At 39.0% G+C, this 15,428-nt stretch overlaps 3 protein-coding genes across 5 annotated transcripts; all 3 read right to left on the bottom strand.

The window, feature by feature from the left end:
• Positions 1 to 58: 58 nt before the first annotated feature.
• On the bottom strand, positions 59 to 15,428 carry Eglp2 (Entomoglyceroporin 2). Of its 2 annotated transcripts, none has more exons than XM_017074169.4 (3): positions 15,043 to 15,428; positions 919 to 1,477; positions 59 to 392 (listed from the first exon to the last, which is right to left on the bottom strand). In XM_017074169.4, the coding sequence occupies exons 1-3, from the start codon at positions 15,132 to 15,134 to the stop codon at positions 168 to 170; spliced, it is 876 nt and encodes a 291-aa protein (XP_016929658.2). In that variant the 5' UTR covers positions 15,135 to 15,428; the 3' UTR covers positions 59 to 167. The 2 variants fall into 2 exon arrangements, with proteins under 2 accessions (XP_016929658.2, XP_016929659.2); XM_017074170.4 differs by lacking the exon at positions 15,043 to 15,428 and adding an exon at positions 2,051 to 2,194.
• Eglp3 (Entomoglyceroporin 3) lies at positions 2,943 to 4,023 on the bottom strand. The gene is made up of 2 exons (XM_017074171.4): positions 3,292 to 4,023; positions 2,943 to 3,230 (listed from the first exon to the last, which is right to left on the bottom strand). The coding sequence occupies exons 1-2, from the start codon at positions 3,883 to 3,885 to the stop codon at positions 3,012 to 3,014; spliced, it is 813 nt and encodes a 270-aa protein (XP_016929660.2). The 5' UTR covers positions 3,886 to 4,023; the 3' UTR covers positions 2,943 to 3,011.
• Positions 5,011 to 12,679, bottom strand: Eglp4 (Entomoglyceroporin 4). 2 transcript variants are annotated; one of them, XM_017074173.4, is made up of 3 exons: positions 12,530 to 12,679; positions 5,826 to 6,378; positions 5,011 to 5,482 (listed from the first exon to the last, which is right to left on the bottom strand). In XM_017074173.4, the coding sequence occupies exons 2-3, from the start codon at positions 6,357 to 6,359 to the stop codon at positions 5,264 to 5,266; spliced, it is 753 nt and encodes a 250-aa protein (XP_016929662.1). In that variant the 5' UTR covers positions 6,360 to 6,378; positions 12,530 to 12,679; the 3' UTR covers positions 5,011 to 5,263. The 2 variants fall into 2 exon arrangements, with proteins under 2 accessions (XP_016929662.1, XP_016929661.1); XM_017074172.3 differs by lacking the exon at positions 12,530 to 12,679 and adding an exon at positions 7,115 to 7,255.

The following is a 15,428-nucleotide window of genomic DNA, read 5'->3' as shown; positions in this document are numbered from 1 at the left end:
ATCTCCTCCAGATAAGCATAGCATTTACATTAGATTATTTATATAGAGTCGGCAGTCGTAAGATTTCATTTAAGGTATTTATTTGTACGCTTCGCAACTTAAAACTAATCCGCATTCAACTCACACAAACTTAAACGATAACTTGTCTAATGGGTACTAAATCATTTCTAGGCGAGTTCCGCCTCCGAGGTTCGCTTGGTTGACATTGTGGTCTCATCGACCTCGTCCAAATCCTCAACCTCCCGCCGGAAGGCGTACTTGTAGATCACTGAGGTGAAAAGTGCCGCAGCCATGGGCCCAGCCCAGTAGATCCAATGGTTGTCCCACGCACCATTCCAAATCGCTGGGGCAAAGGATCGGGCTGGATTCATGCTGGCGCCAGTCAGTTGGCCCTGTAAGTGGATAAAAGTGGGTTCGGAAATTAGAACAATGTAAGCTTGAAGGTTAAAAAAGAAAGTCATTGTGTTAGTAAGCATTTCCTTAACAAGCACTTAGATTGCTATTTTGACAGCTGGTTTGATTTTAACTAATCTCAAAAATATATTAAACTGATTATGTGCCGATTTAAAATTTGGTTATCATCAATAGCAAAAAGTCAAGTGCATTTGCCTGATTACTTTTAAATATATAGTGATAGACTTTTTAAAGTGTTTATTTAAGGAACTGAGCGTTATTTCCCATTATTAATTGATTTATTATCATCACAAAAAGGTTTAATCTTCTGGAATTTTTAAAGATATTTTGTATATGGATTAAACTTAAGGCAAAAGATAAATGTGTTGTATAAATATTGTATTTAACTAAAATCTGCCACACTTTAAGGAACCGTGATATACATTTTTGATTTTTATTTGCATAAATATATCACGAGAGACTCGTTTCTTATATTATTGTATTATTAAAATAAGTCCTACTTACCGCTGTGAGTGAAAGGCAGGCGATGGCCAGGCCGAAACGCACCGGCACGGAATCCTGTTTTGTGGCATTTCGGGGATCCCAGACCCCGCAGCAAATGGAGATGAGGACGCAGGTGATCAGGAACTCAACGGCCAGGCCCTGCCAGCTGGTCAAGGTGCTATTGAGCGATGTGAGGCATACTCCATTGGGCGTATCCGAGCTGTAGATGGCACTCTCAGGAAGCACAGCCTTCAGCAGTCCGTACCCTATAAAGGCACCCACCATTTGGGCCACAAAGTAGGCCAGAGCCATTGGCAGCGAGATCATGTTGTAGACATAGGTGGCCAAGGTGACGGCGGGATTCAAGTGGGCTCCACACACACAGCCGAAACACTGGATACAGATCAGCACTACGAACCCAAAGTTTACGGCGCTCTGGAAGTTTGAGTTGGTGAAAACGGAATTCTGGACGCATCCCATGCAACCCAGGAACATCAACATGGCGGTGGCTATCATTTCGGCAAGAACTATTGAGATATTGTCCAGCTGGCGACGCTGCAGCAGCCAGCATGTTGAACGGCTGTAAGATAGAACAAATTATCCACTTAGTAAAAAGTCTCTTTTTTTATATATTAAGAGTTAGTAAATTTAACAAAAGTAATATAAAAGATATTTGTCTTTTAAAATGTAAATATACATTTGATATTTCAGTGGTCATTTGGTTACGTATAATTTGTACCAATTGTATTAATGATATTTTTCCAATTTCCTTTTTAAAATCGCTCTTCATATAAGAGTAACTTAAGGACGTAAAGGAAAATATGATCTATAATGATTTAAATATTTATCCACTTTGAACTTTTTGGTCACTTAGGTTTTTCGCTCGAGATGCGTTGTTTTACAGAAGGATGGACTCCACTATATTTTAGTGAATTGAGATATTGGAGTTTTGATACGTATACTTAGAGTCCGTTGTATAAAAATGCCACATGACATTATAATTTTTTTCTTGTGTCACAATTCATTGTTTTTAATTTACAATTATTTATTATATGGTCTTGAATTCTGAGCGGTTATCTTTTAACAAGAACATGAACTTGATTTTTCACTCTGTTGTTTCCGGTTTAAAAGCGTTTAAACTTTAGGGAATCACCTTGTGGTCTTAGCCATTATTTCTGGTCGTGGACACGAGCGATTAACCCAAACGGGGACGTGGTTCAACGTGGACTGGAGTGCACTCCAAGTACTCAATGGAATCGCATACTATATCGCGGGGCTCTTAATCGCCGGCAGTCTCGTCCCACAATCATCAGGGTGTCTAATCGCCTCGGCTCGTTTATCAGCCAGCAGTCCTATATACTTGTATTTACTTAAGAATAGCCGAACATTCGGGCTTGTGTGTTCTATTAACTCGAGTGTGTATGACCACTTAAATGACGTCTATTATCAAGTTGGAGACAACTCATAACTGTGACTGGACATTAAATAAGCATATTTGGTGGGCTGATAAGGAAGCTGCCGTAAACAAAATCATCAATATGCTTAAAGCCAAATGTCATTGTAATGGTTTTAATGTAAGTGGTGAAATAAATTGTTTTTGTCAGGGAAGTACTATCTACGGAACCCTTGAAAATCATTCATGCGCAATAAATTATCTCTAGCTTAATGGAATTTAAAAGGGTTACCTATCAGCAACGATCAACAAATATTTTCACGATCTTAAAGGCTTTGGTTCTGATATATTTGATTGTATGTGTACGATTCACAAACAAATACGAGCCCCCAAAAAAGCCAATATTCGTTTATCCCAAATGTATGCTATAAAAATCTAATATATTTAGAAACTAAGATTGGTGAGTCGCTAAAATATTCGTGAATCCTAGGAACAGAACAGATTAAAGGAATTACATTATACCATTTTAAGTAAAGGAACCACCTCGTGTTTCAGAGTGGTGGTGATCATAAAAAAATAAAAATTATTTAGGTATGCATTCTGCAATTTAAATTTAAGGTTAAAGATTTCATATTTATATAACACTGATATCTTATAAGAATATTTAATTATATTTATTTCGTTAAGATTCGATATTTACAGCTAGATGATATACAATTATTTATTGCACTATAACCTCCCCGATCATGCGTATCTTGGCATCGGAGCTCCTCAAATCTATCTCTTCATCGCCCTTGAACGCCATTTTATAGATCAGTGAGGTGACAGCTCCTGCCACCAAAGGACCCACCCAGTAGATCCAATGATGTGCCCAAGAGTTATTCCAAACAGCGGGACCCAACGATCTGGTTGGGTTCATACTGGCTCCCGTGAAGAGACCCTGAAAGGAGAGCTCTAAGTTCGACTCTGGTTTCTTAGTAGGTTTAAAAATAAATACTAACTGCTGTGAGGATGAGACAGGAAACAGTGAGGCCAAATCTAACGGGCACCGAGTCCTGGAACTTGACATTTCGGGGATCCCAGACGGAACAGGCCACCATTACCAGACAGCAAGTGATGAGGAACTCTATGAAAACTCCCTGAAGTTCGCTGATTTCCGGGGCCAAAACAGTTACGCAAACACCCGCTGGATTATCCACTCCTTTGATGGAACTTTCTGGTAGAACAGCTACCAGGATTCCATATCCAATCAAGGCTCCGGCAGCCTGGGCTACAAAATATGCAATAGCCTTTTTCCAACCAATTGCTCCGTAAAGCCAGGCAGCCAGGGTAATGGCAGGATTCAAATGGGCCCCCGAAACTGATCCAAAACATTGGATAGCTATCAGGATGGCCAGGCCAAAGGTGAGACCACTTCGGAAATGGGAGTTCTGAAACACTGGAGTCTCAACACAGCCCATGCAGGCCACAAAAACAAAGACTGCAGTGGCCACAAATTCCCCGAAAAAGGAGGCCAAGGCACTTCTGTGCGATCCTTCCAAGCGCCACCTGGCGGTCGGATTGGACTCTTGCGATTTTTGCTTCTGTTGCGACATGCTGACTGAACACTACTGCCAAAATAATGGGCGACTGCCCAAGTGTCCCAACCCAACGAACAGCCAAATTTACGGCAATCAATCAATATCCATTATAAAACCTTAATGCTAATTATCGTACGCAGATTTCCATTTAGGATAGATCAATCCATCAAGGCGCATTTTTGGGGGCTTTGCTCAGCCATAATTATCGGCCTGATAAGCGCCACTGCCATTTGGCCCGATTTGTGCTCAATCTTATCTCATTAAGATCTTTATCGGTTGGCGAACGGGGCGCCAAGCCTTGGACAATACTTCTTGGGCCAGCCACTGTCTGAGTCGTTTTAACAAGGCCAATAAACCAGGTCTATAGTATATAGACTCACGCTTAAACCCTAATGATTTTTAGGAATTTCCAAGTAAAATAAGAATTTGCATATCACATATAAGTCGAAGTTCAATTTAAACCTCGAACCATGTATATCAAACATAGTTCATTGTGAAATTTAAATCTTCAAACATATGTATCATACGTAGACCATAGTCTACAAGCTACACAACGTACAATAACTGAATTATTTTAGCATTTTTTCTATAGTCACTCATGTCAGGGAATTATTGGGTGGCTCTAATTCAGCGTCTGCTGATAAGCTTACGTTAAGTGTAGTTTGATTGGTCGATTTGTGACTACTTAAAATATTTAAAAATCTTATGACCAAATTTCCCAATGACTTGATACTTTCACAGACACATTTTTTTGTTATTTCCAAGAATGAATTATAAATGAAGATCTCAGGTGACTTAGGGTCAATCAACGTAAGCTGCTAAGAGTCAGATAGGGACGGGATCAAAGATATCTTCCTCCACAAATCTAATGGGCTATAATAACCATTACCCGAAAGTGTAATCTCTTAATCTAACGAGATATAATTATTTTTTATAATTATTTATAATTATTATCGTTGCAGTCCTAACATACCATTTAATGTGGCGAAGCTAAATAAGTCAATGTTTATTATATTAAATAGCGGAAGATCAAACCCAATTATATTGTAATATTTTCTTGGGACTTTCCAAAGAGCATGGGGGTTTCCCTCATCAGTGAAAAATTTAAGATTTGGTTGTTAAAAACAATAAAAAACTTAGTTCTTGGTTTAGAATAGATTTAAAATCTCGATGTTCTTTATTACTGAAGGCAACTAGTGTATTCACCAAGTGAGTAATTGTTTCGAAAAGTGTGAATGTACATTTGAAAGCTTTCGAAACGTTCGAGCACTTTGTGAGAACACTATTAATATTAGCGTACAATGAATGCATTATTATAAAATTCGGCGTCTTAGATTACAAGTAAATTAGTTAAGGCTTTTTCACTACAGCAATGTCTTTGGCACTTTGGCACCTACGACAGCTGGACGTCCTCCAGGTGGCGCAGTTTCTCGTTGGAGGTGATCTCGGCCTCCACGACCTCCCTGCGGAAGACGACCTTGTAGGCGTAGGCGGTGATGGCGGAGGCGCTCAGGGGAGCCAGCCAGTAGATCCAGTTGGACTGGAAGTTGGTGTTCCACAGGGCGGGAGCGAAGGACCTGGCAGGATTCATGCTGGCACCGGTGAAGGGACCCTAAAATAAAATGGATAGGTTAATCATCATACTCTGAATAGGTAGTATTCTAAGATATTTTAAGGGTACTAAGGTAATGTGAATATTATATTCATTTCATTATTAAATGAATAGTTATTGAGTAAATATTATATATAATATTAAGCTCTTTGTTTGAGTAAAGTAAAGTAAAACTTAAACCTAAAGGTGGTTTTAAAAAGGTTCCGCAGCTGCCTAGCAACATGTGAGGAACTTGCCGCAGCTTTTAAAACCACCCTTAGATGCAGGCGCGTTATGATTATACATTATTATATAAAAACTGTACAATTTCGTGTTGGGATGGGGTAGTTATGTTTCAACTTACGGCAGCACAGGCAAGACAGGCAATGGCCAGACCGAAACGGATGCCCACCGAGTCGTGGAACTTGGAGTTGCGCGGATCCCAGACGCCGCAGCAGACGATGATCAGGATGGAGGTGATGACGAACTCGATGCCGAAGGCCTGTCCCGGGAGCACCGAAGGGTGGGGCACGGTCACGCAGAGGCCGTGTCCGCCGCCCACGAGGGTGTCTTTGGGCAGCAGGACCATCAGCAGGCCGTATCCTATAAAGGCACCCAGCATCTGGGCGGCAAAGTAGGCAAAGGCCATGGATAAGGAGACCATATCATAGATATAGGCGGCTACCGTTACGGCGGGATTCAAATGAGCTCCGGATACGCAGCCAAAGCACTGGATGGCCACAAGGACGGCGAATCCAAAGTTCAGGACAATCTGCAGATGACTGTTATGGAAGGCCTCCGTACTCACACAGCCCATGCAGCCCAGGAAGACCAGGATTCCCGTGCCGATGAGCTCGCCCAGGAAGGCGGAGATTTTGTCCAGCGTCGATCCCTTCATTTTGAATACCTTACAGCAACTGAAAAGGTCGGAGTAGCAGTTGAGAAATGCCTCACTAAAAAACTGGCAACCCTCTCTTTTTGTCCTATCTCTCTGTCTCTTTTTAGGCAAACCAGTCTAATAACTTCATCAATCATATCCTATCTTATACCATCCTATCGATACCCTAGGCTTTTCAATAGGAATTTAATCTTTTCGCCATACGCTTACAAATTAACGATTGTGAAACTTTATACATATTTTCTTTATTTAAGACCTTTGCAACTGTTCTCCTTCTTGGGGGATTTCTAAGGCATTTTCCACCCCTTGCTGATCCACCCCCTGCTGTTCACGGTTCGTTGACATAGCATCGATTTTTCAAACTTGTTCCGATCCAAAACACGATGCTTGCAGTGGGAATGTCCCAATGAGACTAAGACAATCGACAGTTAGATTAACATGGAGTACTTCGTACTTTATGAAGTACTACAGTAGCTGTTGCGATTGGCTGTTCAGCTGTCAATTGAGTTCATAGATAAATTGCCAAAATAAAAATAACAAGGAATCCGAATCAAAGCATGGTCTATAACACAATAACCAATCTTTGTCACTGTTATCAGCCACTCGAGCAATTGCTTCCAGAAACTGTAGGTTTTAGTCCATTTATTGTGATTATAAAATCCATGTTACTGGTAATCGATTCACATACTTTTGGGTGTCTCTCTTTCAGGAACTATCTTTCTGTATTTTCTATTTTTTTTGGCCCAAATATTTACCGAATCTCGTGGCTCATTTTGACACTTGTTTGTTTTTAGTCTTAGATCTTGACAATATATCTCACTATATTTTTTTTCGACCGACTTTTCGCACTTGCCGACTGTTTAGGAGCGAGTGAAAATTTACAAAGCGACAGCGGGACTGTCAATGTCAATCTGAGGTGTTGGAGTAGCCATAGGCAAATATTTATATCTATATCTATACAATATTGCGTAAATCAAAAGCCCATTTTTAGCTCCCGTGCTGCGAGAGAGACCCACACCACCATATATTTACCCCGAGAAGCAGACCACAAACCCACACAAAGATGTAGAAATTAGCAAATCCTACTGGCGGAGCATAAAAAAGTCGAAAGTCCAGAATTTATGAGCATCATTTGTGGCTCTCCTCTCGCTCGCTCTCATCTTTTATCGCTTTGGACCATAATCTCTGGAGCAATGTTTCCTCTCACTTGCACCTTTTCGATCTCCGGGTTTTAAATCTTATAAAACGTGAGAAATAATATAGATATTATTACATGAAACAAAACCAGATATTAACACTTTGCTTGAAAGTTAACATACTGTTATTGCTTAAACAGATATTAATCTAACCGGTTTTAAGGTGAAGAAAGTTGCAGAAATAATAAATATAATATTTTATAAAAGAAATATAAAAAAAAAATTTTATTTCTGTCTTTCCCTATATATAAGGTTTTTCGGAAACAATGTTTTATGCTTAGAAAAATCCAAAACCATTGCAAACTATGTTGATCAGCAACTAGTAACTGATGATAAGTAATTGCCTGCTATTTGTAAAATGCTGGCTTTAAGTGTGAAACTAAACGCAAATTGATCTTGAAAATAAGTATAATTATTGTCAGTGTAGGAGGGGGTGGGTTGATGGGTGGTTGACTGTTATGTGGTGCAAGTGCGTGACGATCTGGACAATTGAAACTGGCCACTGCGGATTGATAACAGAGTGACCGCCTATCAATTACCACCGACGATCTTGATTCCTATTCCTATCAATTGCAATTGCTGCAATTGGCGAGGCATTGCGTGAATCGGAGTACGCAATGTGGCAAACAAATCACCGCAAATCTCAGCACGGCTGTCGATCAAATTGCACGCAATTTGCGTTATTAAATGTCTCAATCACAATTGGAGCGGCAGCTGGCAATAAAAAAATTAAAAATAAATATTTTGAAAGCCTTAGGATTGCATAAGCCCAAGCACGATAACCCAGGTAATCTGTGTGGAACATATTCAGAACTTTTGAACCTTACTGACCTCTTTAAATATATTTTCCAAACACTTTTCTCTTTTTATACCATAATTTATTCTTGGAGAAAATGGCTAAGAAAAGCTTTTTGGCCCTAGGCCAAAAGCAAATGTTTGGCCCACTCATTGACAGTTGGTCCCAAAGAGAGCGACAAGTTTTGGCCAAATACAAAGAGACCAAAGTCAAAACAATAAACACGCGATGGATCGAAAGGTTAAAAATAAATAATACACAGCGCATGCTAATAATTTAATTACCACCTGCACTTTTATTATATTTTTTTTTCATGCCCCCAAGGATCACGTATCATTCATGGGATCTCGGCATGGGCCACGATTTCCAATGGCCAGGGGCCCTAATTAATCGGGATGATGGATCTTTATTAATATAATCCATTTTCATTGTTTGTCTAAGTGACGGAACGTGACTGGGAGGTTCTATGTCCATATTTTGGGTTATGAGTGTTAATGCAGCTGTTATATGCTGGAAGTTCCCTCTGTTAATTAGCAGAGGTGTGCGATAAGAACTCCTAGCAGCTTTTTTGATAAGCTTTTCCGAGAGGATTATATTTTCACCTTTAGTAAAGGTAAAGCTTCGATCAGTTAGCTTTTTAGAGAGCTTCTATAAGAGCTTCCTTATCACTAACCAGTCATTAAATGTTAGTTATTACTAATTCTGTTAGTAATAAACTAACGTTCGGCATGCAATACAATGACAATTTGTCTTTTATATATGTTAGTAACTTACTGCTGTTGTACGCTGCACGTGTGGCGGCTTAGTCTAAGCAGAACTATTCCCTATGACCGCTTTATGGGACTCGGCCGACTTGTGCTATAAACCTTTAGCCAGAAGCTCATCGTAAAAAACTGGTTAACCTAAAGAATTGTTGTTAATCAATCGCGGCTGATAAGACTCAACCCATATTTCTGATAGTTGTGACTGCTTAAAAAGTGATTTTTTGCAACCGGCCCTAAAACTCGTGGACAATAAACCATAAACCACTGTATAATAAACTGATAACGAACTGAGTGATGGTGTATTTGGGATTGGCTGTCTGTCTAATTGTCTGCCGGCGTAATATCACAGGCTTAATTTGGCCATAATTGGGCCAACTCAAATCGGATTTACCCGTCAGACTTTTGACATCGCCCCGCATTTATGAGCATTCCAAAGTCCGATATTGATCGCCTGACGACTTATTGAAGCGAAACTACAAAGTATATTAGTTTTTTATTGCATTCCAATTACCAGCTGGATTGTAATTGAAGCTCATTATAGTTTCCATTGATCTTGATTCACAGCAGCCTCTTCCTAGACTGGGTCTTATTCTTATCTTTTCGGCTTATCAGGGGGCAATGGAAACTGTTGACGTTCAAATTGCGCAACAGGTTGATGGCATCGCTACCTCGGAGTACCATGTGCACAGGCTTCTGGCCAAGTTATTTAGGGTTGTAAATACGAGGGGTAATTAAGAGCTGGCTGGAGAAGAAAGGAGGCGCCTACGGCTCAAGTTCTCAGCCCAAAAGAGTCAGGTGCTTAAAAAGCTGAAGGTTTCTGATTTTGTGGGTAAAATTAGGAGCTCTTTCTTATCAGGCAGCCACGAGGTTGGGCCACTTGAGACTTGATTGCTCTTATTACTTGTGGAAAGCTTTGTAATTATTAGACCATACCAGACAACTAATTAATTAGCTACTAACAAATAGCTCTTATTATGAGCCCTGATAAACATTTGTCATTGACCTAGGCTAAGAATTCTTCGGAGCCACAAAGAAGGCTTGTCAGTCGTAAATTTATGGTTCAATGTGGCTTTCTAATCAAGAAGTTCGTTTCACTGCTGCCCCTGCTATTAATACCCACTTCTATATATACAAGTAGTATGTGCAGCCCCATCTGATAATCCAAAGTGTGCAAGGCGATAAGGAGTGAATGACACATACTTATACACTCGAACTAAGCCACATTAAGCTAGAGCTTATGAATTATACAACAGCCAAGTCTTGAATTGGAACCAAACTTTGCTCAATGACGGCTGAGGCCCAATTGATAACCCTAAGGTTTCTACGGCAGAGCACCTTATCAAGTGCTAAGGCAACTAACTTAATCACATTCCCGAGTGGTTACGGTTTGCCAAGCACAAATATGATGTCGTGGGATTGAATGACATCAACCAACTGTGAAAAATCACGGTGTTATACATACGTAGCATAAAACTGGATTAGATTATAGGAAATTAGCATGTAGGAAACACCATATTGGACACCTGACTGGCCCAATTTGAGCCTGGGTGATGGATGGTTCCGTGTATAACCGGTTTCTTGATCATACGATGACAAAACAATTAGACCAAATCAGAATCCGTTTAATAGAGCCACTAACTTATCGGCGGGGCACGCGATTTGCCAGTTGATTGATTTATCAAATTTAATTAGCACAAATTATGGAGTAACTCGTGAGATTCCCCGAAATGAAAGTAATCAAAGGCATGTGTCAACTTATATAAAATCTAGATTTTGGTAGTCATTCATTATTGTACGCTATAGATAGGGTATTCGAATTTTATTTAGTGGTTTGAAAAACATCGAAGGGGGAATTATTTTACTTTAGATAATCATTAATCTTTGACGACTTTCAAATATGGAATTGATTTTTCATATCTCTGAGTTTTTGTTTCAAATAAATCGGATTATTTTGCAAACCCTGAAGTCAGAACTGAAGAATTCCCCAAACACTTAAGCAATTGTTAATTTTTTGTTTCCGAAATTATAAGAGAGTTCTGCTGTTGCTATTAAGCTAACAACACTATCAAAACCTCAACCTTCAAGGCAGCCAAAAAAATGTGTATGTTGGTGTTTTTGGTTTTTTTTTGGTGGGAGTGTGATTTCAAGTTGTCGAAGTGCGCAGATAAAACTTCAGACGAGAACGGCTTTACACACAATCACTCACCAAATGTTTGTATGTAAACAATATTTATAAAAATAATTTCGAGTGCCCACACACCACATGTGCACTTAAAGTATCATAAAATGATCAATTTAGCTTCAGCACTATGCAAAAATCGCCTGATCCAAGGCCCAGAAATTCCGTTTGTTTACTTATCAGGTTGATTTTTATTTTATAGAATCGAGTGAACCCGCCAATCGTGCTGCTATACTTATTTTTCAATGATAATTTTGATAAGACCGCCACACCAGCCGACGTCTAATTAGTATACAAAAACAACAATGCCCCTGTGCAAACATATATACATATACCATTTATATATATATAGCTAAGAGCTAAAGTAGAACAGCAGGCAAATGTATGCGCGCATAGAGTGGAAACGTTTTCCAAAAACCGAAAAGCATGGCACAGTTCTTTAAAAATAAACATTCTCCGGTAGAGTCGCTTGTTAAGCCCAAGGCAAGTGTTAAATGAATGTCAAATGGGATAAAGAAGCGGTATGGAGAATGATGGGAAATACGTACTCTAGGTGAATTACAATTTGGCCTTATCTAATTACCCGGTTGGCCAGTTGCGCAATCGTGGGATCACTGACAATTACTGCAGGCTCGCCTATCATCAGGTGCAAACGCTAAATAATGCACATAATTATAAGTCAATAATGCGGTAGTCGATAAACAACAATATTAATAAATGTGCAAGCCAAGTGCCTGGGTGTTTTCGATTGTTCTTCGCTTGTTTGATCAGCGATCACTATTCCAGGCACCCAGTGGCCCTGTGGGAGTGGGAATATTACTTTTTATGGCCGCGGCGATAAGTCCGCCGCAAGCCGAAATGGAAAGTTGGCCAAGATAACCCAGACAAAGTTAAATATTTGAATAAAATTTACTTCTACACGCGTGCCAAAACAGAAATCGAAGCCAAAAACACTCACACTCTGGGAGATATGGAAATATTCAGGCAACCAATCACTTTAAATGTATCACTCGTTTTTTTTTGTTATAAACCCAGGAAGCAGTCCACAATATTTAAAAATACGAGCCCGCCAATTTCAAAACGCGTTATGCAAAAGGCATTTGCCTCCAGTCAACGCACTGCAAGCCTTTTTATATCAAAATCTCCTCTCTGCTCACTTGTGTTTTAATGAAATTTTAATACAAGTTTGCCAACTAATTAACGCACACTCGAAGATCACCGAGAGTCAAACTAACCTGCGTTCCGGTCGATCGTTTGTTTGCTATTGAGTGGGGAAAAGGCCTCCAGCTAAATACGCGCGATCGACTGCGAGTGGGCTGCGCAGTCGGCGTCGCTGTTGGTCACCATGGCGTATTATTATTGTTGCTATCAAGGCAGCGCAGTCGCTGCCAACAAGAAGCCAAAGCAAGCAGTGCAAAGCAGTGGCAGCGCAGTCGGCTTCGAAAGTTGAGCTCTTATCGCTCCAGCTAAAAAACGCCAGCTGCTCAGTCAACGCTGCGTTCTTGCGCCAGTGATGCCAGCATTTGATAGCGATAGCAAGCAACATAATTCACGTAAATATAAGCTTTATATTAAACAGCAGATACAGCACTCATCGGGCAAGCAGTGTAAAGCAGTGCCCGATGTAGAGTGGCATAAGCTGTTCGCAATTTGTGCTTCGTATTTTAAATATTAAGAATTTGAGCAAGTAAAATCAGTTTAAAATTTCCCATAAACATCTTAAGTTTGTTTTTATGTGACATATTTAAAAAAAAACTTCTCAGCTTGAAATTTATATATCATATTAAAATGTATGACCTACAGAAACTGCGGTTAAAAACAAGTTAGTCATTGGAGCAGCACTATTATTCATTAATTTAGTTATTTTCAATACTATAAGCCTAAAGTGAATTGTTCATTAATTAAAAATGTATTAGTCATCAAATTAAAACTACTTTTTTTTAATATTATTATACGGTTTAAAAATAATTGTTTTATATTTTATTTATTAAGGTCTATAAAAAAAATTCATGTATGATGGAAATTACATAAATAAACTATAAGATTTACTAGTCAAAATTAGCTTTAATGGCTTATTACTCGATTTAAATATTTTCGGAAACCTAATGAAAAAAATATAAAATTGAATAAATCAAAATGTATAAGAGTTATATGTTATTTGATCGAATGTTTAACTTGAAGCTCTCGAATATTATGCGAATAACGTAACAAAAAAAACCATAATTAAAATTTAACTGTAATTATAATTGTAAGACTAAATTGTCTTGAAGAAATAAATATTTTTAAGAAAGATGGTTAGCAAATTAAGGTTATATGTTTCATCATCTCTCCTAATAATGACTTAATTTTGTACACATTAGTCAACCAAATGATATTAACTACAAAAACCATATTTACGGATACAATAGTCACGCAGACTCACATAAAAAATTACACATCCCCTTAATTTCCATATTTAAACACATGGGAAGCATTGATACTGTACAATTAAAAATAAGTACAAACATGACAGTCATACTTATTAGGAAAACAATTTAAAGCAATTATCAGAATACTTAACGGTCAACAAATGATGACAAAATGATGATGATGTGAACTAAGCTAGTGCTAATCAATTTGACAACAAGTATAATAACACTTCAATTGATATTGAGTGGCGCTACATTTTTGAAACATAGATTAATGCTCATAACTAAGAGATTGTCATATAATCAAAGTAGGACAAAATCCATAACAGTCAAGTGATTATCATTTTGATTACACCTATAAAACCACTTAAATTGGCCTGAAGTGTCGCGCCCTTCTTAGATAAGACAAACCAAGAGGGGGTTAGAAAGATAGGGATTAATACCCCCCATATTTGCTTACATTTGTTTTTATATTGTTAACTCTTACCTTCAAGGTTGCCGTGATTGGAAAACTTACCCGAAAGATTCCTAGCTGAATTTCATGGAACTCACTTGAGATAGCACTTATCACTCACGGCTAGCACGTCACTTATCGACATCGGAAGGCTTTTATGGCCATTTGGATTTCCATGACGGATTTCCTTGTGGCCTTGACACTCGTTTCGACACCGAATGCTTAAACTTATGACGCGCACCTTAAACGATATGCACCCAATGATTTGCATAGACCATTCCACGGCGGAACATTTGAAGTTCGATAATAAATTATACACGGCAACTATGTATGCCAGCGATCGAGGTAGAAGCAATTTAACTCGCTAGATTAATAAATAAATTCAATGAAACCGCTTCGAATCAAAGATGTGAATAGAAGTGGATGGATGGATAGAGATGTTTATCGATCTGCCAACGTAAAACTCCCGCGCATGTGACACAGTCTTTGATCCACTTTGAGCATTATAATATGATACCATTATTATTACTATTATATGCTGTATAATATATGTACGATTTTTGGTCTTAGCCAGACTGCCATGATTTATGGACACATCGTTGCTGTCTAGCAGAGCTCGTTAACCGAAACTGGTTGGACGGCCTGCGAAAATGCAAAATAAATAAACAAACGGCGGCATTTGTTTTTTTTTCTTGTATTTGCAGTTCAGTTCTTGATTCGCGGGGCCAAAAATAAATTTCGATTTTCTGATATTTCTGGTTTTTCGACGGCGGAGGGGCTAAAAACACATGTGAGCACGTGACGTATACGCAACGTGGCACCGAAAGTGTGTCAAAAATTTGAATACGAAATCAAATGTTGTAAGAAATAGCAAATTATTTCGCACCTTTTGGGCTTATGTTTGGCATTTGATGGCTCCTCGTTGCCCATCTTTATTTGCTGACCGATAACCGTAGACTGCTCTTGTTGCACTGGCATTTCTTTGCACTTTTACTCCTATTGTAGTGTAGCTATTTTATTTTATTCCTTTTTTATTTTTTTTGTGAGGCACTTGACGGAGCCGGCTGCTAATTGAATTTCCCGTTTGCAATGGTAATTTTTCCTGAATCGGATTCCGTGCACAACTTCACTGCGTGTCGCGAATTCGGACTCTTGACTGGCGGACGTTGTATCTGTATCTGCGGAACGGGTATTTGTATCTGTATCTGCAGGCGGTGCGACGCATGTGAGTTTCGCTTTCGAGCGCCGATCGACTGGCTCCGACTGAAATTG

Source organism: Drosophila suzukii, chromosome 2R, assembly GCF_043229965.1.
Source record: "Drosophila suzukii chromosome 2R, CBGP_Dsuzu_IsoJpt1.0, whole genome shotgun sequence".
Lineage (NCBI taxonomy): Eukaryota > Metazoa > Arthropoda > Insecta > Diptera > Drosophilidae > Drosophila > Drosophila suzukii.
The sequence above is the reverse complement of the archived record's forward strand: the minus strand, read 5'-3'. Positions and strand labels throughout refer to the sequence as shown.

Excerpts from the sequence above, each read along its gene's own strand:
- Eglp3 (XM_017074171.4), bottom strand. The coding sequence starts at position 3,885 with ATGTCGCAACAGAAGCAAAAATCGCAAGAGTCCAATCCGACCGCCAGG. Across the intron at positions 3,231-3,291 it reads CCTGTCTCATCCTCACAGCA|GGTCTCTTCACGGGAGCCAG; the intron begins GTTAGTATTTAT and ends CTCTCCTTTCAG.
- Eglp4 (XM_017074172.3), bottom strand. Across the intron at positions 5,483-5,825 it reads CCTGTCTTGCCTGTGCTGCC|GGTCCCTTCACCGGTGCCAG; the intron begins GTAAGTTGAAAC and ends ATTTTATTTTAG.
- Eglp2 (XM_017074169.4), bottom strand. The coding sequence starts at position 15,134 with ATGCCAGTGCAACAAGAGCAGTCTACGGTTATCGGTCAGCAAATAAAG. Across the intron at positions 1,478-15,042 it reads GCCAAACATAAGCCCAAAAG|CCGTTCAACATGCTGGCTGC; the intron begins GTGCGAAATAAT and ends TCTATCTTACAG. Across the intron at positions 393-918 it reads CCTGCCTTTCACTCACAGCG|GGCCAACTGACTGGCGCCAG; the intron begins GTAAGTAGGACT and ends ATCCACTTACAG.